Source organism: Antechinus flavipes, chromosome 1, assembly GCF_016432865.1.
Source record: "Antechinus flavipes isolate AdamAnt ecotype Samford, QLD, Australia chromosome 1, AdamAnt_v2, whole genome shotgun sequence".
Taxonomy (NCBI): Eukaryota; Metazoa; Chordata; class Mammalia; order Dasyuromorphia; family Dasyuridae; genus Antechinus; species Antechinus flavipes.
The window spans coordinates 617,291,212-617,315,182 of NC_067398.1; the positions used below are offsets into that span (position 1 = coordinate 617,291,212).

The following is a 23,971-nucleotide window of genomic DNA, read 5'->3' on the forward strand; positions in this document are numbered from 1 at the left end:
ACAAGATTCTTCAGAAGTGCACCCTCCTGCCTCTGAGAATTCCATAAGTGCACAACCGGCCTGGACCTGGGAGGCATCCTGTACTCTCCCCTTCCCCCACACATTCAATTACATCCTGTCAAACTGATCAGTATCTGCCCCATGCTATCTATTCCTGCAGCAACTAATGCAGCTCAGGCTTTCATTCCCTTCCAGAAAAGCTTTTGGTTAAAGCTTCCTACCTCCGTTCTATCCTGCACCAGCGACCTTCCTGAAGTCTCAGCTCCTAATTAGAATTCTCTGTTGTTTTCACTCTCTCCATCATGTAACGATACCGTATTAGTTTGCCATTTCCTTCTCAGCTCATTTGACAGATGTGGAAATTGAGGCAAACAGAATCGCACAGTTAAAAGTACCTGAGACCTCATTTGAACCCCAGCACTCTATCCACTGCACTATTATCCACCAAGTAGAAATTCCTAATCCCAGTATCATCATCCCCACTCCTGATCCAGATGACCTTTATAGCCTTCTTCTCCAAGACTTCCAGCCAACCTGGGCTTTTCCATCCTGTTTCATCCTATCCTGTTCTTAATCTGAGAACACAGATTTAGAGCTGGAAGGGGCTTCATGTGGGTATTCTCTTTTATTTAACAGATGAGGAAACTGAGACATAGGGAAGGTAAATAATTTGTCCAAAATCACATGGGATTGAAGTACACCTGCTGTATGTATAACACACCCAGATTTTTCAACTCCAAATCCGAGATTCTTTCCACTTGACCAATCTGCCTTATCAATCAAACAAATGGATTCCTTAATGCCCAACCATGCATTTACCATGTGGTCTCTACATCAGCAGAGACAAATTAGTTATTTAATATGTTCTTACCAGAATTACAGTCTGCCAGCCTGAGTTAAACTGCTTAACTCTTCAATAATCTCCCATTAGAAAAAATTAAATAACTCCTTTTTGACATCCCTATTACTAGGAAGGAGCTATTATAGCAAGAAGATGTGTGTTTGAGTCCCAGCTCTACCACTGATTGGTTGTGTACTGTAGACTGTACACTTTAGTCAAGTAATTAAATCTCTCTGAGCTTTTGTCTACTCATCTGTAAAATGGGGGTAATAATTCTTGACTATCTGCACATCACTGATTTGTTGTGATGCTCAAATAAGATAATGGATGTAAAGTACTTTGTAAACTAGTGTGGAGAACTCTATAAATGCTTCAGAGGTGATCAGATCTGATCTGCTAAAATGGAGCATCTAAGCAAGGAGCCAGAGTTCCAGGGTCAAGCTCCATGGGAGGTACTACTTGGGGCCCTTCCTACAGAGCTGTATATTATTATCTGAATCTTTGCTGAGATGTCTACATGCTTCAACTCAAGGCTGCCTCTGACTATCGCTGCTAAATATAGAATAATCTTAAATATAGAATGTGCGTGTATACACACATGAATAGAGGTAATATGTGTATATATACTTTTATATGTATATGTGTACATATCTTATATGTATGTGTGTGTGTAAATATATGTATAGTGTGCACACACAAATATATTTGTATCTAATAATAACAATCTCTGAGGGAGAAGGAAGAAAAATAAATTTACATGATATCTTTATAATATATTTAAAAGGAATAGCAAGTTGTACATAATAGATTTACAGTTTCATGTGCAATCATCTTTTTTATTCTACTATGTTATGGAAATGCTTGTATTATTTCATAAATAAAAAATAAATATTTTTTTAAAAATAAAAATGAATAAATAAATAAATACTAACTATTGCTATTAATGTACCCTACTAGGACTTGGATAAGATGCAAAGAAAAAGAAGATGCAATCTTTGTCCTCACAGAGTAAATAATTTAGTTGGAGGCAGTAAAGCATGCAAGTTTATAGGTTTGTTATGAGCAAAGCTGCTTGTAAACCTAAAATCACTTCAGAAAAGGCAAGAGTCCAAAAGACAGAACACTGGTTCTGCAATCAAAGGATCTGTGTTCAAATGCCACCTCTGGTACTACTTTGATGACCTTGAACATATCATATAACTTCTCTCTCTCTGTCAAATGAAGGGAATGACTTCAGGGGTTATCCCAAGGATAACTTCTTCTAGATCTATAATGCTAAAATCAGGAGATTTGACTACATAGCTCCCAAGGTTGTTTAAGCATCTAAAATCTGCTAAAATTAAAGGGTTCAATTCAGTAGCCTCTAATAATAGAGTCCCATCCAGGTCTGGATTTACAATAATCCCAAGTCTGAGTTACTATTACTAAATATACTAAATAAATTACTAAATTAAAAAATTGTTAAATAAAGATATACTACAAATAAGATGAACAATCAACCAACAAGCTTTTTTAAAAAGGGACGAGCAATCCGAGTTAAGTGACTTTCCCAGAGTCACACAACTATTAAGTGTCTGAGACCAAATTTGAATTCTGTTCCTCCTGACTCAGGAGCCAGTGGTCTACCCACTGTACCATGTACCTGCCCACCAATAAGCATTTATTGATCCTCACAACAATATTGCTAGATAGATGTTACTATTTATCATCCCCATTTTACAAATGAAGAAATGGAGGCAAACTGAGGTTAATTGACTTGCTCTGGATCACACAGGAAGTATCTGAAGCATAATTTAAGACCCAGTCTTCCTACCTCCAAAGCCAGCACCCCATCCACCTGCACTATTTAGCTGCTTCTAATAAACGACAGACAAAATCCCTACCCCATCAAGGTACTTTATAGTTTAACTGCAGAGATAACCAGAATATACATAAGTATTTAAACTAAATAAACACAAATTCATTTGAGAAGGAGGGCATTAGCAGTTGAAGAGATAAAGAATGGCTTCTTACAGAATACAGGTTCTCAACCTGGAGTCCATTAATTTATAGGGGAAAGAGGTATTTCTATTTTTAATATATAATTTAATTAAAAATATGAAATAATTTCATCATATTTTAATATGAGTATTTCAACAAAATTGGTTTCCTTTGTAATCCTATAATCTTTTCTTTTAGGCATTTAAAAGCATTATTCTTAGAACAGATCCACTAGACTTCTGCCAAAGAGATCCAAAGCACCAAAAAAATTTAAATTAAAAAAAAAAAAAGTTTAAGAATCCTAGCTATAGAAGATGGCATTTGAATTAAATTTTTAAGGTGATATCTAAGAGGAGCAATGAAAAGTCTGTTTGACCAGAGGAAGGAAAAATTGGTCACACAGGTATTATTCAAAACGACTCCATGGGAGCTGCTTGACAGCTTAGTAATAGTTAATAATCTGTTTCTGAAAAGATGACCAACTAGTGTTGATTGATAGATGCTCCTTCCAAGGCTCCACACCAAAGATGGCACAGGTCTTAAAAAAATAAATCCTAAACCACTTTAAAGCTACCAAAACACATGTTCTTTAACCATAAACCCCTCCCACGATTCCCTGCTATTAGTTTTATGGCCTTTTGCCCTCAATGCCTTCCTCCCCCACTGACCAAACCTTAGGAAGCTGTAAAAGTCTGGTCAAACACCCACCATTTGCTATGTGAAATGGCAACATCAGGGATGGTATCAATGATTTACAAAGAGTTTGTCCTTCAGAGAGACTTTTCTATTTTAAACAAGCTGGACAATCTTACACAAAATCTCATGATATTTATCTGTCCTCTGTTTGCTTTTTTTTTTTTTTTTTGAGTGACAAATTCAAGAAAAGATTTGGTGTGGTGGTTAAGAAATGAAAGAGAAAAAAAATCACATTGGTTTTATGGTTAGTATTGGCAAAGTCAGGAAGATCTGAGTTCAAATTCAGACTCAAACACTTTTTAGCTGTATGATTTAAGCTCTCAAGTAGAGATAATAAAAGCACCTATCTACCTATCTCCAAAGGTAATTGTGAAAATCAAATGAGATCAATTTGTAAAGTGCTTAGCATAGGTGACCTGGCATACAGCAGGCACTATATAAATGCTTATTCTCTTCCCTTCCCATTTCTAGGGATCTCCAGGGTATTATAAACATAATTCTCCAGAAACCACCTTGTAAGGATATTGTTATGTATGAGATGCTTCGAGGAGTTTCAGAGATCTTTTACTAGTTCTCCCTCCCGTCAGAATTTTAGGAAGGAGATATTGGAGGAAAAAGAGGCAGCTGGTAAGGAACTAAACAACTAAGCTTATTCTGTTGGAAACCTGACACCCTCTTTCAATGGAGAAGTGATGTGGAAACCTTAGGAGAGACACCCACCTGAGTCATCTTATATAACCACCAGACACAACATCCTAACCTTGTACAAAGTTCTCCTTTTGACAGGAACAGTCTCAGCCCAGCTTCTGACATGACATGTTATTTCTTGAGCAATATGTGTGATGTGTGATGAAAAGCCTTTGATTTTAGTAAATCTTCCCTACCCCCCAATCTGTACCTTTTTTTTTTTAAGGTAAATTAATCATTGAAAGAAGAAAAACATCAACCAGGTTAGCAACCTAGAGTTCAACTGAAAGAATAACCCCACTTCTAGCTAACAGCTTTCTGAACATAGCCAAATTCTTTACTCTCCCAATTTATTAAAAGCTAAAAAAATAAAAACCGATGTGTTTGGTTTTCAAGCAGTTTCTCACTTGGATTTAAGTTACTTCGATAACAATGATAATAATTTTTCCAGGGTTGTATAAGTACTACTACTAATAAAAATAACTAATATCCACACAGCACTTTAAGGTTTACAAAGCACTTTATAAATATTATGTCATTTTATCCTCACAACAACTCTATAGGATAGGTGCTGTTATTATCTCCATTTTACAGGAAAGTAAAGTAAATAAAGGTTATGTGACTTGTCCAAGATCATACGACTAATAAACATCTGAGGCCACATTTGAACTCAGGTTTCCCTGGGCTTTGAGTCCAGGGTCCCTATCCACTGCATCCCCCAGCCAAGTCTATAAAACGAAGGGGTTAGATTTGAATAGGGCATCTTAAACTTTTCCCACTTACTACCCCTTTTTGCTCCAGAAATTTTTACACAATCCTGGATATACAGGTGTATAAAATAGATATACAAATCAAACATTTACTGAATCAGAATTTTGTGACTCCCACATTCAGTTACAAGACTAAAGAGCTAGAAATCAGTTTAAGAAGTTTTGGATTAGAAGCTTTCTAAAGTTTACTGCTATTCTAATACTCTACATTCCCTCACCCTCCTTCAACTTCTAAATCCCTGATCCTAAATCAATCAAGAATCTTTGTGACCAATGTCTAGACTTTACTATATCCCTGACTAATATCAGACAGTGTCATAATTTACTTTCCCTCCTACCTCAATGAACAAGAGAAATGTCTACATAGGGATAAAAAAAAATCCGGGGTGTCCCACAAAACATCTGGGATTGTGAGTCAAAAGATCATGGCCAAATTACCACTGGAGATGTTTACTAGGGAGGAGAAAAGATAGCTGTCTTCAAGAGTTGTCATGTGGGGAGCAGGGATTAGACTTTTCTAGCATGGCCCAAAGGGCAGAGCCATGAGCAATTAGTCAAAGTTGCAGAGAATCCAATTTAGGCAAAATCCAGCAATCAGCTGTCAAAAGTGGAAAAGGCTGCCTCCAGGGGTGCTGTGCTCCCCCTCCTTGGAGGCCTTGGAGCAAAAGGCTGTAGACTTGACCTGAATGTTGTCAGAGGAGGATTCCATTCTAATGATTAGCCTACTTTCCCCCTTTTCCCTGCTTTTTCCTCCTAGGATGTGTTTATAACACCCCAAATCCCCTCTTTGAATTACTTTGAAGGACAAATGTTATACCCTAGAAGGGTAATAAAAATGATTCCCAAGTCATTGTAAGGCAAATGTGGTAACCTACCATTGTAATATGGGCCGATATAATTTTCAAAAAAAATTCCATTTGGGGGATTCCTTCTGTGTGGGAGTTAGACTAAATGGTCCATGGCCAAAACTCTCAAATTCTGAGAAAAGCCAAATCTTCCACTTATTACAAGCTACCTTGGACAAAGCATTAATCTCTCTTTGCTCAGTTTCCTTCTTTGCCAAATGAGAATGTTGGTCTAGATAATCACTAAGACACCTTCCAACTCTGCATTCTATGAACATCTCATCTCTCCTCCCCTTTGAGCTCAAGCAAAATAGATAAATATATGTGTGTGTGTGTGTGTGTGTGTGTGTGTGTGTGTGTGTTTATATATATATAAAATCAGAGGCATAATTTACATAGCATAGATCAAATGAGAAAATGTGTAAATTGTATTTGACATCAAGTAAATAAATGCTTATTCCTCTCCCCTTCAATGGATGGTGACTGAGAGGTGTTTCTTCAAATACAAGTACATTATAGATAAGAAAGCACAAAAAACCTTGTGATTTTATTCATGCAACCAGCATTTATTAAGCATGTGCTGAATACCTGACACTCAACTAGATTTTATGGGGAGGAGGGATAATACCAAAAAAAAAAAGTATAATGTTTCCTCATCAGTAAAGACTTAACTGAAACCTTATTACAAAAATATGGTAAGAATCTCTCCTGAGCTGATCACCAAGTTTCTCCAGTTTTATATGAATGGAGAACAGTGACCTTGGAATTATTCATTTCAATTCTCCAAAGAGGAAACTTACTCCCTTCCTGTGCAACTGTTAATGGTATTGCCATACATTTTTGGAGAGAAGAATGACATGGAAGCCACTGCTTAATGATTTTCTTTTCCTAACTCTCTCCCAAGTCAGAAAGCACTCATAATTTTTTTTCTTTTAAGAAAACTGTCTATCTGTCTGTTCTACAATTATTTTGATTGTCACATTTGTCCACCAGTGGGTTAGAAACCATTTTCATTACTTTTCCAAGGAGCCAATGCTTGTCCTTCAAAGTCTAAAGAGAAGGGAGATTAGAGGTGTTATAAACATATTGAAGGAGGAAAAAAGAAAGGAAAAAAGGGAAAAAATAACAAAGCAGGTCATTAAACAGGCTGAATTAGAGATCCAAAAAATCAATTTCTTCTGCCATTCTTTATAAAACATGAATAAGTCTATATTCTATATGCTTTCAACATTTTTATGGTATACGGTTAAAAATTAGGAAAATTTCTTTTAAATTTCTATTTATTAGACTTTAATCCAAGTAGGAATCTTGGGGGAAGGGAAATCTCAAAGAAAATACTCAGTGTTTCTATATACAAAGACCTTATACAAAACATACTTGGAAATCAAAGACATCCCCCATTTCTTCCCATTCCTAGTTCCCTGTCAAATGAGAATATGAAATTCTGCTAAGCCCTAGGTATGTTTACCTCAGACTTTTACTGTAACACGATTTTTAAATGCTATACTAAGAGGTAGGGGATTGGGGGGTGTAGAACATTATACAACCCTTCAAACTACTAAATTCAAAAGGGAAACAGCCCAGTGACCACAAACCGTAAATCTACAGCTGAAAGGGAAGGAAATAGAGGATTCTTTATGTTCAACTGGAACCTTGCAGGAGCAAAGAATGAGACGTTAGCCCCCAGGAATGATCAGCTTGGAGGATGCTCCAGGAAAAAAAAAAAAAAAAAAAAAAAAAACCAGGGGAAAGGCACAAATCACCTAATGCTCAAACAGAATTACCCTCTAAGAAATTTTGGATGGGAACTGCTGAATGGGAGGAACCAAGCCCTGATTCTGGATTAAAAAGAACAAAGACAGGGGAAAAACTCCAGATGTGAACACTCCCAGATTGTGGTGGGTTGGCTTGGGCAGGGAAGCAGAGGGTTCTACAGAGAGACTGGAAACACCCATCCATCTATCTCTTCAAAAAGTAAAAACACAGGCTCTACCAACTGATCCCAAAACCTTCTCCCAGTAATTAGAAAATCCCTCTGATTCAAATAAACATTTGGTTTGGCAACTGAGTAAGATGGTTTGAATTGAGTATGTGTATGTGTTTATGTATTTATATATGAATAAATGGATATATATGTGTGTGTGTATATACATATATACACACACACATATATATATATATACACACACACAAACACACATTCATATATTTCAGAATGAAGGATGAATTAACCTCAACACTTTAAAAAAAATAAAAAGTACTCAACACTTCAACATCTATAAAAGGCAAAAGAAGGTTGTAATGGTAGAGCTGGCCTTTGGAAGGAATAATAATTCTTCTCATTCAAAGGACCAGCTCAATTAAGTAGATTTGGAGTTAAGAGATTGAGTTGAAATCTCAGCTCTAACACTTGTGACCTTGGACATGTCACTTAACTTCAAAGCCTGAATTTCCTAATCTACAAAACGAAAGGATGAAACTAAACGACTTCTGAAGTCTCTCCTTGCTCTTCGTATCCATGACCCTGCAACTATGATAATTTTTATCAAGCAGAGTGTCACTGCAGATCACACTCTATGAAAACAAAAGTCCCTCTGCAAAGTCAAATTCCCAGCAAACTGGTTTTGGGGTTTCTCTTCCATAATGAAAAAGATGGGGGGAAGAGGATTAAAGACACCATAAAGAGGGGAAAAATAAAAGCAGCCCTCTGGGGCGGTGCTGGAGGTGATGGTTTGTGTGTGTGCTTTAAGGCTAGGATGGGAGAGAGTGCCTGTGTATGTTGCAAGCCTGGTTTGGGCGGGGAACGGGAAGAAGCCTCCTCAGCCCAGCATTCCCCTTCCTGAAGTCCATTTAACTGCAATGAGCTCTGGCCAAACCTTTACTCTTCCTCAGACAAAAGCTGATCTGGAGAAGGCACAACAGCCGCAAACGAGGGGCATCGCATTAACACGCCCACGCACCCTCAGAGCTTTCCAAACCTGCCTACTCTCTTTAGGAGACCTACTTTTAATTAAACACGACCCACCCAGAGCTGTTGAGGCAAAACAAAGTGGACCCCAGCCAAAGAACTAATCCTAAACACAGATTTAAAATAATAATAACAATAATGATAACCATCCCACCCCACCCACTACGCCTTTAAGCATCCCCTTTGCAGCTGGCTTTATTTGGAAGAGTTGAGAAGGGATGGCTGGAGAGCCACTTTTTTTTTTTTTTTCATGGGCTCTAAAAAGGTCGGGTTTGCGTCCCTTCCATGAAAAAAAAAATAGTGTCCTTCAATCTTTTTCATGTACAGGATAACCTTTAAAGTGGCTACATCAAAATATGAGTAGTTTTTCTTAAAAAAAAAAAATGGGGCTGGGCTAGTTGGAGACACTTGCATTCAGAGTAGAAAAGACAAGCCTTTCTCTTTCCCTCTTTTTGGGGAAAGGAGGAGGCTGCCAAGGGGGGGAAGACCCCAGGGAGAAGGCTATTAAAGGCTGCATTGGGAACTTTTGTAAGACTCCCAAAGGGAAAGTGAGGGCAGGAATGCCCGCAGCACACAAACACCCAGAGACAGCTTTGGAACAGATTAATTATCCAGTTAATTTGCTCGCCTCCTAGAAAGAGAAAAAGGCTAGCTTTTTTCCCCTCTCCATTCCTCCCACAAGTCAGCCACACTCGATAATGACCGGGACAGTGACACCAAGTCACCACCCTGCTGTCGTCGCCCTCCTCCTCCTCCCTCCATCACCATCACCAGCTCCCGTTCCTCCGGGATACAGGTTTGGTTTGCAGGTGATTGACTGCCTGGCCCTCCCCTAAGCAATCCGCGCGCTCACTTGGTCCTTTTCAAGTGCCAGAATGCAAAGACAATAGGAAAACTTGGAGCTGGGGAGAGCAAGCGCTGGCCCCAGAGGTGGGGCGGTGGTGGCACCGGTGCAGTCCCATTCAGACAGCCTTAGACTTAGAAGGTGGACCCTCCTAGACTGTTAGGGGGCACCCTTTTCAAATATACCCATCGCCCAGCAGAAACAGCTTAAGAGAGCAGAGCCGCCCCCCGGGAAAGGGCTATAGCTAACGCAGACCCCCGACTCGTGCAGGTGGCGATAGGAAGGCAATGGGACGGATTTTGGGGGTGGGGAGCTTTCGGTGCAAGGATAAAAGGAGGGATGTGTCAAACAGCGTGGATGCAATTTCCCCAGACCCGGCTAAGGGCTCCCGGCGGGGGTGGGTGGAGGAGGGGAAGGAGCGAGCGCCGGGCCACCAGCTCCCCTCCCCAATTCTTACCTTCATGTCGCTGATAATGGTCTGGAAGAGCCCTCCCAGAGCACTGCATTCCTTCTCAATCACAGCCTCCATTTTCCCAGCTCGGGCAGACTGAGGAGCGAGAGCGCTTCAATTCCACGCCGCCTCCGGCTGCTGCTCAACTCGGCAGCGTTGGGTTGGGGACGGTTGGGGCTCCTTTTGCAACCCTTTTAAAGTGATTTTTTAAAAAAAAAAGATGCGGGAGAAATCTCGGGGTGATTTGAAGCCTCTTCCGCAAGAGTGGAGAAAGGTGGCAGTAATCAGTTATCTAATATTTCTTTTAAATGAAAACCCAGGTCTTTACTAATGCTTATTCCCTACATGCACCGTCTAAGGGCTCCCAACCTCAAAAAGGACCAGAGGTGGAAAATCAAGCGACTATTCTTCCCCACAAAGGTAACAGCAAAGCCCATCTTGTTACACAGATAGTCACCCTCTGACTCGGAGTCATCTCCATTCAAAAAAATAAAACCAACAACGCTTTAAAAATAATAATAAGGATAATAATTCCAAAGGTCTTTTCGAGTGCTGTTTGAGGGTAAAAAACGGCACCGGTTCACAAGCTAGAAGTCTATTGCAATCTGCGGCTTTTGTAACCCCGGGGACTCTCCTGGCACTGCGCTGGAAACCCGCCCCCCTTATTCACGCGGCTCCCGCAGCCGCTCCCCAACCCAGCTCCTGCCCCTTCAGCTCCTGCTCCAGCACTGACTCGGGCTCGGCTCCGCCGCCAGCCAGACGTTCCAAGAAGCGCACGCGCGCGCTCCCGAGGCTCGCCGCCGAGCGGGGGTGAAGAGGCCCGGGCCTCGTTGGGCAGAGCTCAGGCGGGCGGGGTTTGGAACGTTGGCCCGGGAGGCGCGCGCGGGCTCCCCCTGCAAAGGAAGGGAGCGGCTGCGCCGGGAGTTGGAAGGTGCGAGGTGTGCGCGCTGCGCCCCCTCCCTCCCTCTTGTGGCTGGGCCGGGTGGGGGCTGAGGGTTCGCGAAAGCTAGTCCCTCGGCTTCCCCACCGTCCGGGGGGAGGGAAATTGACACCCCATTTCAAAAAAACAACATCAAAACAAAACCTTGGGCTCCACCACCTTGTAAAATGCACCAGCTCCGGGAAATTGCATGCTGGGCAGTTCAGGGAGGTTGCATCGGCCTTTAGGGAAAAGGCCTGATTTGTGATGTCATGACTGCAATGACAAGTCATGGTGGCAAATTATATGTATTGTATGTGCACGCATACACACATGTTATACATACATGCATACTCATATATAGATAAAATTTTGCATGTTAAATATAATTTATATATTGCATATTATATATAATTTGCTATAGTGACTTGTATGTATGTATATTTATGTCCGTGCATACACATACATTGAGTGGTTTTGCATTGTGTGTATACGTGCATATACATAAAGTGTGTGCCTGCATACACCTGTGCATCTATACATGCGTGTGCATACACATATGCAAATATATGCTACGTGTGGTTTTATGCATGTATATATGCATGTTGCAGATCTGTGCTTGCTGTATATGCATACATATACGCATGTGAATGTATGGCAACAGAAGCAGAATCTGCATGATGGCAACAGAAGCATTATCTGCATGATGACGCTGCACCTGATAGAGTTGCATCAATGTGCAGAAAAGCTATTGATTTAACATTTCGAAACAAATTGAGAGGGTGGTTCTGAAGTCTCAACCCCTGAAGGGGATTTGAGGACATCAAAAAACAAAGAGGGGAGGCTTGAATTGCTGGAGAACAAGAACTGCCCTATGCCTTTCTACCCCCAGCCTCAGAACAGTGACTGGCACATAATAAGCACTGGATAAATATTGAGTAATTTTAGAGATAGATAACGGGCATAATATATAATGCTTTAGGAACTCCAAAGCGCTTCATGTAGATGATTTCAATGTATGCATTTTCACCACTGCTCTGATTCTCTAGAGTCAAAGGCTAGTTGAAATTCTAGTTCTATTTATTACCAAATGTACTTAAGTAAGGTACAACTTCCCTGGGCCTGCCATAACTTAATATGTAAAATGGGGAGGGGTTGGTAGGGGAGGTCCGTATTCAGTGACTTAGAGATGCTATCAAGGTCTAAAGCTATGGTTTAATTAAATTCAACAAGCTTTTCTTAAGAGCCTGTGGTAGGCTAGTGCTAAGCACTATAAATACAAAAAGAAGGAAAAGGTCCCTGCCCTCATGGAGCTTAGTCCTACATTGAGTTGCTCTGATTTTTAGGAAATTTTCCTTATAAAAAGCTTAAATTTGGCTCCTTGCAACTGACACTCACTCTTTCTCATTATTTTGGTCCAGGAGGCCAAGGAAAAAAGTCCAGTCCTTTTTTCTGTGATAGCCTTTCAAACACTTGATAACCACTGTCCCCTCTCCTGAACCTTCTCCAAACTAAATGTTTTCAATCTTTCATATCATTCTCATTCACCATGCTGGACTTCAAATCAGGAAGGCCTGAGTTCAAATCCAGCCTCAGACACTAAATGTGTGATCTCGAATAAGCAACTATCTGTGCCCTAGTTTTCTCAGCTATAAAACTGGAGCTATGTATACATATATATGTGTATGTGTATGTGTGTATATAACTATACATATATACACTCTATACTAAGGCAGTGAGATATATATACATATACATACATATATATATACACTCTGTAGTAAGCCAGTGACTTATCTATACATACATACATACATACATACATACACAGTTTTGTAAGCCAGTCACATACATATATCTAATATCTAATATATATATATATGTGTGTGTATATATATATTTGTTGCATATATACTCATATGCTATATGTTTTTATATAATATATATTTATATAGCATATATAATAATATATATTTATAACAGATACATAAATATGGCATATGTATACATATTTTTATAATATATAAATAATATGTGTTTATATAGCATATATAAAAATATATATTCATAGCATATATACATGTATGCTATATATATTTATATAATGTGATTTATATAATATAACATGTTTATATAGCATATTTACATATGACATATATAGAGAATAAATATATGTTTATAGCATATGTGCTATATATAAGTGTATATGCTCTACACATTTTACATAATATGTAATTATATATAATTTATGTATAATACATATTTATATAGGATATTTATATATAGCATGTATTAAACAAATGAATATGTCCATATGTATAAAATCTCATTTATGTCTTTCCTAAAACATGCCACCCAGAGCTGAACATGATACTCTATATGTGGTCTGACCAAGATGGAGATTTCCAAAACTATCACTTCCATATTCCACTATCCATAGGAAGTTGTCCCTCTCTTAATCCTGCTCAAAATAGTATGCACTTTTCAGGCTGCCACATCACTCCCATGATTAACATTGATTCTTTGGTCCACTAAAAGATTGAAAGGGAAGGGAATAAGGGAGTAACCTCCTTTTGTCTCAGTTTCCTCATCTCTTAAATGGGGATTATAATAAAGCTTTCCTATCAAGGTTAGTGTAAGGATCAAATAATTATAAACCACTTTGCTAAATAAGGTAGGTGCTGTTGTTATCCCCATGTTAAATTTTAGACAGATATTAAATAATTTGTCCAGGGGTCACAAAATCAGTGACTAAGGTCATATTAGAACTCTAGGACTCTATTGTGCTGGCAAGACCCTCCCAAACCCCAGAACTTAAGATGAATTGTTGTCAAACTATGCCCCTTCAGGAAGACCCTGGAATGACAGTCAGTGGTTTAAAGGATGAATGAATGAATGAATGAATGAGCATTTATTAAGGGCTTACTGTGTACTAAGCACTGTGCTAATAATGAAAGCAACAAGTGGTGTTCCCTACATTGCAGCACCAGACTTGACAGAGTTGAGAAGCATCCTGACAATGCATAGAGAGGATATGGAAAAGACTTGGATTCAAGTTTTGTCTCCTATTCTCAGGCTGCATGAGTCTCAGCAAGTGATTTCACTTCTCAGTTCAATCGTTTTTGGTTTTGGGTTTTTTTTTTGGGGGGGGGGTGTTTTTTTTTTGTTTTGTTTTGTTTTGTTTTGTTTATCATGTCCAAATATTTACAACTCTTATTTGGGGTTTTCTTAGCAACGATATTGGAGTAGTTCACTATTTCCTTCTCCAACTCATTTGACATGTAGGGAAAGTGGGACAAATAGGATTATCCAGGATCACATATCTAGTAAGTGCCTGAGGCTGGATTTGAACTTAGGACTTCCCAACTCTAGATCTAGCAAGGTCAATGAGAATGATAAGAAAGCCTGGAAACTGAAAACCTAGACCAAATGTTAACTCAGGAAGATGAGTCTTTCTGCCTGGTGCTCTATGCACTGAGCTACCTAGCTGCTCCACCTCTGGGTTCCAACCTACCCACCCTGCAACAATTATTTAAGATTCTAAATTAAAAAGCAGAAGATGAAAGATGAAAGAAAAAGATAATGATAAATGTTGGAGGGGATGTGGGAAAACTGGAACACTAATGCATTGTTGGTGGAATTGTGAACTGATCCAACCAATCTGGAATTATGTGCCCAAAGGGCTATCAAACTGTGCATACCCTTTGATCCAGCAGTCTCACTACTGGGTCTATATCCCAAGAGATTATAAAAGAGAGTAAAGGATTTACAAGTGCAAAAATGTTTGTAGCAGCCCTTTTTATAGTGACGAGGAATAGGAAACGGAGTGGATGTCCATCAGTTAGGGAATGACTGAATAAATTATGGTATATAAATATAATGAAATATTATTGTTCTATAAGAAATGATGAGCAAGATGATTTCAGAGATGCCTACAGAGACTTACATAAATTGATATTGAGTGAAAAGAGCAGACCAAGAGAAATAGTGCAGAGTAACAGCAAAATTATGTGGTGATCAATTGTGACAGACAGACTTGCGTCTTTTCAACAATGAGGTGATTAAAGGCAGTTCCAATAAAGTTGTGATGGAAAGAGCCATCTACATGCAGAGAGAGAACTATGAAGACTGAATGTGGATCAAAGCATAGTATTTTCACCTTGTTGTTGTTTTTTTGCTTGTTTTTTCCTCCTTTCTCATGGCTTTTTTTCCCTTTTGATCTTTCTTTTTTTTTTTTTTTTGGCACAGCATGACGAATATGGAAATATGTTTAGAAGAATTGCACATGTTTAACCTATGTTGTATTGCTTGCTGTCTTGAGGAGGGGGACGGGAAGGAGAGGGAGAAAAATTTGGAACACAAGGTTTTGCAAAGGCGAATGTTGAAAACTATCTTTGCACGGATTTAGAAAAATAAAATACACTGAAATAAAACTTTTTAAAAAGTAGTAGCTGAGCCTCATTTGAAGTAGGAGTTTCCTCCCTGTACATTTTCTTGCCAGTATAATCACTGATCTGTACTAAAGGAAGAGGTTTTCATGGTTTATATCCCTTTATTTCTGGTTCCCTTTCACTAGTCATAATTGTTTAGACCTAGAACTGGAAAGTATCTCAAGGGCTATAAAAGGATCCCAGCAACATTGTTATCAGAGGACCAATTTAGTCCATCTCCCAGCAATGCACCACCACAAAGAGATGGTTGGTTTGGGCTACCATGACTCACAAATGTCATTTACTACATAGAGGGATTGCAATCTGTTTTAGTGGGGAGACCACACATCCCAAAAATCGGGAACCCTTTAAGTATTAAAGCTTCCATCTAATTCAGTGTTCTGAAATTAATTTTCTAGGGTCTGTTTTTGTTTTATTTATCAGCAGCTGCACCAAAATATTTACTAAATTTTGCTTTAATCTCTTCAATTACTACAAGTGTGATCACAGACACTGTGATGTTTAAGATTTCTCAGCACACGATTGTTATTAGTAAGGATTCACTCTTACTGTTAGATCTCCTACCATCTCCACACCTGCCTTCAACCCCCTGCACTGTCTCTGCCACCTTGCCCAGATAATAACAGGGGGGTTTGCTTCCTCAGCCCATAATCAAGGAATTGGGTGGGGGGAAATTCTTTAATCCCATAAGAGCATTTTCCCACTGTTCTATAATTATAAGTCTTGCTTCAATTATAAAATGAAATAAGTATTACTGGTCCCACCTCTCAACCACAAATGAATATTTTCATTCAAATCAGATTGAAATGGATAAGTTTTAAAAGGTTTAAAATGAGAGCTCCCCCTCCCTCTGGATTGCCATTGGGCCTTTCTCTAGCCCTCCATCCAGAAGATTTAGGCATAGGAGAGAACAAAGGGAGGAAACTCTTTTCATTGGTATTAAACACCAGACTTCTGAGAGACATGGGGGAAATCAACAGTACATGAGCCCAGAAAAACTAAATGTCCAACTTAGATTCATTTTCTTATAGTAAAAAGTCTGGTACTGACAGCCCCCAAGGCCAAAATGCTGCCTTTACCTAACCGAACTTTTAACTGCTAATGGTCCCTCAGAAAAGAGTATTATATCTAGTATCAGACAACCTGAATTCACCATTAAAGAATGTTGGTTGCAATCCCAGCTTTGCATATGGACAAATCTATGGCTTAGCAGGAAAAAGAACTGAATTTTGCCATCCCTGGACTTGACTAGGAAACTGAAACTTCAGCTTACTACCTATGGGGGGCCCTCACTTTCATTATCTATAGATATTTTTTCATTTTCTATTATTCTTTATCATTTTCATTTTCTATTTTCATTATCTATAGAATGAGGGATTGGATTAAATGACTTTAAAAGTCCCTATCAGTTGTTGATCCATTATCCTAAATTAATTAATTTCACTGAGTTATAGTTTCTTTACTTATAAACTGAGACTGACACACTGAACAATCTTTAAAGTCCTTATTTGAATCCATGCTCTCTATCATGCAAGGACCATGTCAGGGCATGGATCCACATGACCCTTGAACCTCTTAGAAACCCTGCTTGGGAAAAACTGGGACACCATACAGTGGATAGAGGGAAGGGAATCAGGCTGTCTCAAGTTCAAATCCAGCCTTATACACTTACTAGTTGTGTGATCCTGGGCAAGTCACTTTAATCACTGGCTATCACAGTTTCTTCAAGTATAAAATGGAGACAATAATAGCACCTACCCTCATAGGGTTGTTGAGAGGATCAAATGAGACATTATTTCTAAATTACTTAGCACAGTGCCTTGTACATAAATAAAAGCTATTATTAATATCTAATCTACTATTGATCAATATCCTTTTCTCTCTAAACAGAATGAGAGGAGACATATTTTTCACTCAAATAAACACAGAATGGGGGAAAGACTAGATCAGAGTTCTCTGTTCAAGCTCTGGATAGGTGTGCTTTTTTCAGTGACTTTGGTACCCATAGGCCATCTAGGTGAAATAATTAGTCTTCTTGTTGACTGGGTGAGCCCCTTATTTGCCGGCAAAGTGTCAGAAATCCCAGGACTTCAAAATGTGTTTGCCAAAGGTCATTCTCACCCTTGCCCTGGGTGGTCTCATCCATCATGGGTATGTTATTTCACAGCTGGTGCAGGGACATGATGTTGTCTTTCCCATGAGCGCAGACAATAGAAGGGCCAGAAATGACCTGCCCTCCGTGGGGAGGCAGGGTCTTGGCAAATACTATGGAAGAAGTAGGCAGGAATAACCAGACTTACCTCATTTCCCTTTTCGGCAGGACTCCTAGACAGTTGGATCAAGGGAATGCCGTACACAGAGAACATACGAATTCCACTTGGCAAAGACTCCCAGGATGGCTTTGTAGACAAGCTATGTGGACGGATCTGTGCAGTTCCAGCTGATAGAACCATCAAGCCCAAAGTGTACTGACTAATACATTGATGTCTCAGAGACAGAGATCTCCAGTCCACCTTTGTCCTGAGCCATTTTCTGTTCAATTTTATCATCAGTGACTGCGTTGGAGATGTAGATGTAGGAAGATAAAGATGTAGGATAGCTTATTAAATTTGTGAATATTCTGAATTTAGAAAGGAGAGGAGAAATGTTGGATGAATTAATTAGTTCCTAACAGTACTCTATCCACAGCTGGGGTTTAATAAATATTCACTGAATTTCATTGAGCTAACTTGAAATATAAAAAGAACTTAAGAAACTAGAACCAGGCTAGTTAAATAGACACTAGAAAAGGGAAGAACAGCTAGACTGGAGTTCAAATCCAGCCTCAGATACTTCCTAGCTATCTGACCCTAGGCAAATCATTTCATTTCTGTTTACCCCAGTTTCCTCATCAGTAAAATAGGGTGATAACACTTTCCTTGCAGGGATGTTGTGAGGATCAAATGAGATCACATGAGTTTTATATCCAACTCTTTATGACTCTATACGAGGCTTTCTTGGCAACAATGTTAGAGTGGTTTGTCATTTTTTCCTCTGGCCCATTGTACAGACAATGAAACTGAGGCAAACAGACTCAAGTGCCTTCACCAGGGTCACACAGCTACTAAATGTCTAAGCTTAGATTTGAACTTAAAAAAATGCGTCTTCCTAACTCCAGACCCAGTGTGCTAACCATTGAATCACCGAGGTGCCAAAGGGCTATATAAGTGCTATTATTATAATTATTATTCTACAATGCCTTTGAATTCTTTATTATTCCCCTTTCTTTCTCACCCACCCTCCATCATTTGCAGAGGATTTGCAGAGAATGCAGATTAGGGGAAGGTCCCATCCGTTTGTCCTAGAGCCAAGAATCTCCCATGTTTATCCCTCAATCCATTTCCCATATGTTTTTCTATTCTTGGCCTCTGCCCTTTGCCCTCTGCTCATTGCCCTCCATTTGGGTCTCCATCCCAAACCTCAGAGGTCCCTCATATAACTTGGAGTATTTGATCTCCACTTCTCAGGCTTAATAATGTTTCCAAACAATTCTCTCAATGCCCTTGCCAGACTGGTATAGGAAACTCCCCATAGATTCTCTATGATTTCATTAAATCTTTATAAAGGTTGATTATAAACTGCCTGAGTTTATCACTATAAAATCAAATGTCTCCTGAACACTCATTACCTGTGTGGTCATAAACAAGTTACTCAACCTCTCTAAGGCTCAAACTTCTTATATATAAAGTGGATTGAATAACACTTGCACTACTTACCAGAGGAGGTTATTAGATATATATATATAGATAACTACATATATAAATGATAAATATAATATATAATAATATACAATATAATAAATATATATAAATAATACATAAACCACTTTATATTTTATATACAAATAATCAATATAATATATAATAACAAATAATCATATAATATGTACTTTGTAAACCTTAAAAGTATAACACAAATGTGAATTATTGTAATATTAGTATTCATTATAACCTCCTCAGGTAAGTAGTGCATGTTGTCTTATTTGAAGAAGATATTCCATGTCATCAAACAATGGATTTGGAAAAAGAATCTTTGAATTCATATCCCAGTTCTGCTACTTAGTACCTCAAGTAACCATGACTGAGTTAATTCCTCCTTTATGCCCATTTCTCATCCTTAGAATGAGGGCTGATTGTGAAGCCAGAGGAATGGGTCTGCCATTTAATATTTATGTGGCTTTGGATAAGGAAATTCTCTCTGAGCCTCAGCTTCCCATCTTTAAGAACAGAAGGTTGGAATCGATTATCTCTAAGATTCCTTCCAGATTTGGGCAGATCATTTAACCACTGTGCCTCTGTCTGTCTCAGTTTCCTCAATTGTAAAAGGGGAATAATAATGATAACAATGTGAGGATCAAATGAGATAATATTTTTAAAGCACTTAACAGTGCCTGGCACAAAGTAGGTGCTTAATAAATGCTTGTTCTTTCCTCTTTCCCTTCTTCCAGAAAGGATGTAAGTTCATCAGGGTAGGGATTATTTCATTTTTCTCTTTGTTTCTTTAGCATACAGCGAAGTGCCAGACACATAGTAGGAACTCAATAACTGCTTGTTGATTGATTGACAGGGATTAAATAAGAGGCAAAGTGCTCCAGGAAGATTTGAAAAGGAAGGGATGATTGTTAGAATTGCTACTTCAGGAAAGACATGGAGCTAAGTGATCTTAGCAGTCCTGACTCTCAGATGCTACGAGACATTCAGTGAATGAGAGACAGTACACAGTCCTAGGGACTTTTTCCCCAGTTATGTCCCAGGAAGGCCCTGATTTTCTGCTTGTTCATCTGGCATGCCATCAAGATGTCAGGATCTGATAAGTCACTTGCTTATAATCGCTTCTGGGAAGCCCTCCAACTAAATAAACAAATACCCACTTACTTACCCAGGTCTAGCTTGTTCTAAAACAGACCCAGGCTAGATATGATCCAGCAGCCTTGGTGAGACTTGCATCTTGCTGCTCTTTTGGAGTTCTGGGAATGAAGGAATGAGAAACTATTCATTCTTTCTTTTTCTTTTTTTTTTTTTTTTGTTAATATATAGCTTTTTATTTTTCCAATGCAGACAAAGATAGTTTTCAACATTCATTTTTGCAAAACCTTGTGTTCCAAATTTTTCTCCCTTCCTCTCCCACTCTGTCCCAAGCAAGCCAATATAGGTTAAACAAATATGTGCAATTCTTCTAAACATATTTCCCTGGGCTTCATCATGTTACATACCCCCCAAAAAAATCAGATCAAAAGATGAAAGAAAGAAAAACATGAGAAAAAAAGCATACAAATAACAACAACAAAAATTAAGGTGAAAAGACTATGCTTGGATCCATATTCTATTTCCATAGTTTTCTCTCTGCATGTAAATGGCTCTTTCCATCCCAACTCTATCGGAATTGCCTCAAATCACTTGATCATCGTATAATCTTGCTATTGCTGTGTACAATGTTCTCCTGATTCTTCTCATTTCACTTAGCATTCATTCATATAAATCTCTCCAGGCTTTTCTGAAATCATCCTGCTCATTTCTTATAGAACAATAATATTCCATAACATTCTTATACCAAAACTTATTCAACCATTCCCCAACTGACTCAGTTTCCAATTTCTTGCCATTACAAAAAGGGCTGCTACAAACATTTCTGCAAATGTGAGTCCCTTTCCTTCTTTTAAGAGCTCTTTGGGACACAGTAGAGATATTGCTGGGTCAAATAATATGCACAGTGTGATAGTCTTTTGGGCATAGGAACTATTCTTTCAATAAGAACAAAGAAGTACAGAGTGAAGCTACAGTTCTCAAAGTGTGGTTCAAGAACACCTGGGAATAACCAGACCTTTTCAGGGATCCATGAAATCAAAACTATTTTGATAATAAGACATTTTAATTTCTAATATAATTATCTAAATCTTGCCACTGGATCCAGGTGGCTCTGGAAGAGAGAAAGACTTTGCACAACCTTCTTCACTTAAATCCAATTTGCTTGCAAATCATGGCATCACCTTCCTGATGTTATGATCCTCTTAGACAATGAAAAACAAACAACAACTACCCAGTAAAATCAAACAAAAGTTCTTTGGGAGGATCCTCAATAATTTTCAAGGCTATAAATAGATGCTGAATCTAAAATGTTTAAGAACCCTTAGTGTAGGAATAAGAATGTTGGGCTTGGAGTCAAAAGGCTTGAATTCATTTCCTTTCTCTTCCACTGTACAAATTGCTTAAACTCTAAACCCAGAATTCCAGAAGATTTCAATTTCTTCATTTGTAAAATGGAAATCATAGATAATTGTTTTAAAGCAAGAAGCAATCAGAGATCATCAATCCAATCCCCTTGAAAGAAGAGATTACTCGTGGTTATACAGATCCAAAAAGAAGTCTTCTAACTCCACAACAGATTTTAATCCTTCCACTATTTATCTCTGACTGTCACTTCAAGGGAAGTTACTTTGCAAAATGTGCTGTACTGTATAAATGTGAGCTCTTCTAATTTTGGTTCATATCTATGACTTCATTAGTGAAGGGAGTTCCCATTTATGGAAATTCCCTCCACAGGTGCAGATGCAGATTTGAACCCATCTCTAATTTAAAAGTCACTTAAAGGGAGCTAAGCCAGTCTTATTAATCCTCAACAAATTTTCAGCTTGCTAGTATTGGGGGTCTTCACATTAGGTTTCAGTCGTCAGGGAGACTGAACCAATGGGTAACCATTGATGAATCTGAGTCAGGAAGCCTTTGAAAATTTTGTTTGCTAGCAGCTCTTACTTGTTTATGTTTAATAATAGGTGTGTTTGCTTTTAATAATACCCCTGCAGCCTTCCTATTTCCTAAGTGGTTATAGCCTGTGGCTCAAGGCTCTCCAGCCAGTCTTCCATTCATCATCAGTGGCTAGGGGCTACAAACAGCAAAAGGAAACAGGTTAGTTTGCTAGGGGATGTTGCATTTTCAAGGATAATGATATTTATAGAGGATAATATCGCACAGCTTCAAAGTCAGTTGCACCCATTAGTATACTAATCCTCCTAATCACTGCCCTTCCCACCCACTTCTCCCTCACTTCTCTAGGCAGGAGGTGATATTATCTGCATTGTTAGTGCAGACAAGGAAACTGAGGTAGAAGAAAGTTCTTGCTCCAGACAAACTGTGAAAACTAAAACTAGTGTCATTGATCTCCAAAGCTTAAGGTTTCCATATGTTTTTCTCTACTGTCTGTTAAAAATTGTCAAAGTTAAGTGGGTGTATTGACACACAGATAAGTACTAAAGCAAGCCAGACAGCCTTGGTCCACAGACAAGAACAAATAGCAAATTCATTCTCTTTTTTTTTTTGGTAGACGTACATTCTGAAATCTAATTGTGTGTTTATTTAATGAATGCTTCCTAATTTGATGCAAGATTCCAGCCAACCCTATCCCAAGGAAGAAACAAGTGGATTGACTGTCTTGGGACTTCTCACTTCTGAGGAGCCAGAGATTGATTGGAGGGATTCTAGGAGGAAATCCAATGATTTCTCCAAGTAATTCTAAATTCTATATCTACTATCAAGGCAAAGTGGGTGAAAAAACCTTTGCCCACCCCGTTCATATGCAGACTTACTCCTCAGGGTATCATCTTGTGACTTCTTTCCTCTTGCCACTGAAGTGAAATCTTCCTAACCTGATTTCAGCTCAATAAAAATGGTTGGAAGGATAAGCATTAGGAATGGCTGATTCCCAAAGGAACACTGGTCATAGAAGGTTAAAAATGTTGGTTAGCCTAATTTTGCCCCACATGGGATCCTCATAAGCTGAAGATGGATGGGTTTGATAGTAATGATCCAAAGCTCCTGGCTTAAGGGAAGCAGAGGAACTTTCAGGCGAAAAAAAAGTTCCTTCTTAGGTCCAGTAGCTTCCCAAATTAAAATCAAGACCAAACAAATGGCAAAAAAATTTTGTCTGGAGGTAGAAGGGAATGGCATCAAAGTAAAATCAAAACTAAAATCAAATACTGTAACCTATTTAACATGTAAAGGACTGCTTGCCATCTGGGGGAGGGGGTGGAGGGAGGGAGAGGAAAAATCGGAACAGAAGTGGGTTCTGTCAATAAAAAGTTATTTTAAAAAAATAAAAAATAAGGTTAAAAAAAAAAAAAAAACAACTAAGATCAACAAAGAAGGTCTAGGATTTGGCTACCAGGACAATAGGTCGACAACAAAAGGGGGTATTTTGAGAAGTCTTTTCACTAAAGCTTCTGCAGATATATATATTTTTATACCTAGCCATGCTGTTTTTATCCAGCTTCTTCCCCATTTCCTCAGCAGAAGAATTCTGGTTCCTGCTACCTTCTTTGCTCTCCATTGCAGCAGCCCATCTCTCTAAATGGAAATGTTGGGCAGATAAAGTGAAATACGTGGGACAATCAAATCCAATTCTGAAATGCACAGTTTCCTTGAAACTTGTCCTGATAGCCCTCTAGCTATTAATGGACTCTTACCTTCATAACCCATCTATACAATAAT

General features: G+C 38.7%; 1 protein-coding gene across 5 annotated transcripts in view; it reads right to left on the reverse strand.

Annotated features, from left to right (window-relative positions):
* The window catches only part of MTSS1 (MTSS I-BAR domain containing 1), a 216,634-nt gene extending 205,843 nt beyond the window's left edge, over positions 1 to 10,791 (reverse strand). For 2 of the 5 annotated variants that reach the window (XM_051971069.1, XM_051971068.1), the window contains exon 1: positions 10,089 to 10,789. In XM_051971069.1, coding sequence (XP_051827029.1) covers positions 10,089 to 10,160 — 72 coding nt within the window. In that variant the 5' untranslated portion in view covers positions 10,161 to 10,789. Of the gene's footprint in view, positions 1 to 10,088 lie in introns of all 5 variants that reach the window. The other 3 variants (XM_051971070.1, XM_051971072.1, XM_051971071.1) reach the window with 3 other exon arrangements.
* Between the last annotated feature and the right edge of the window lie 13,180 nt (positions 10,792 to 23,971).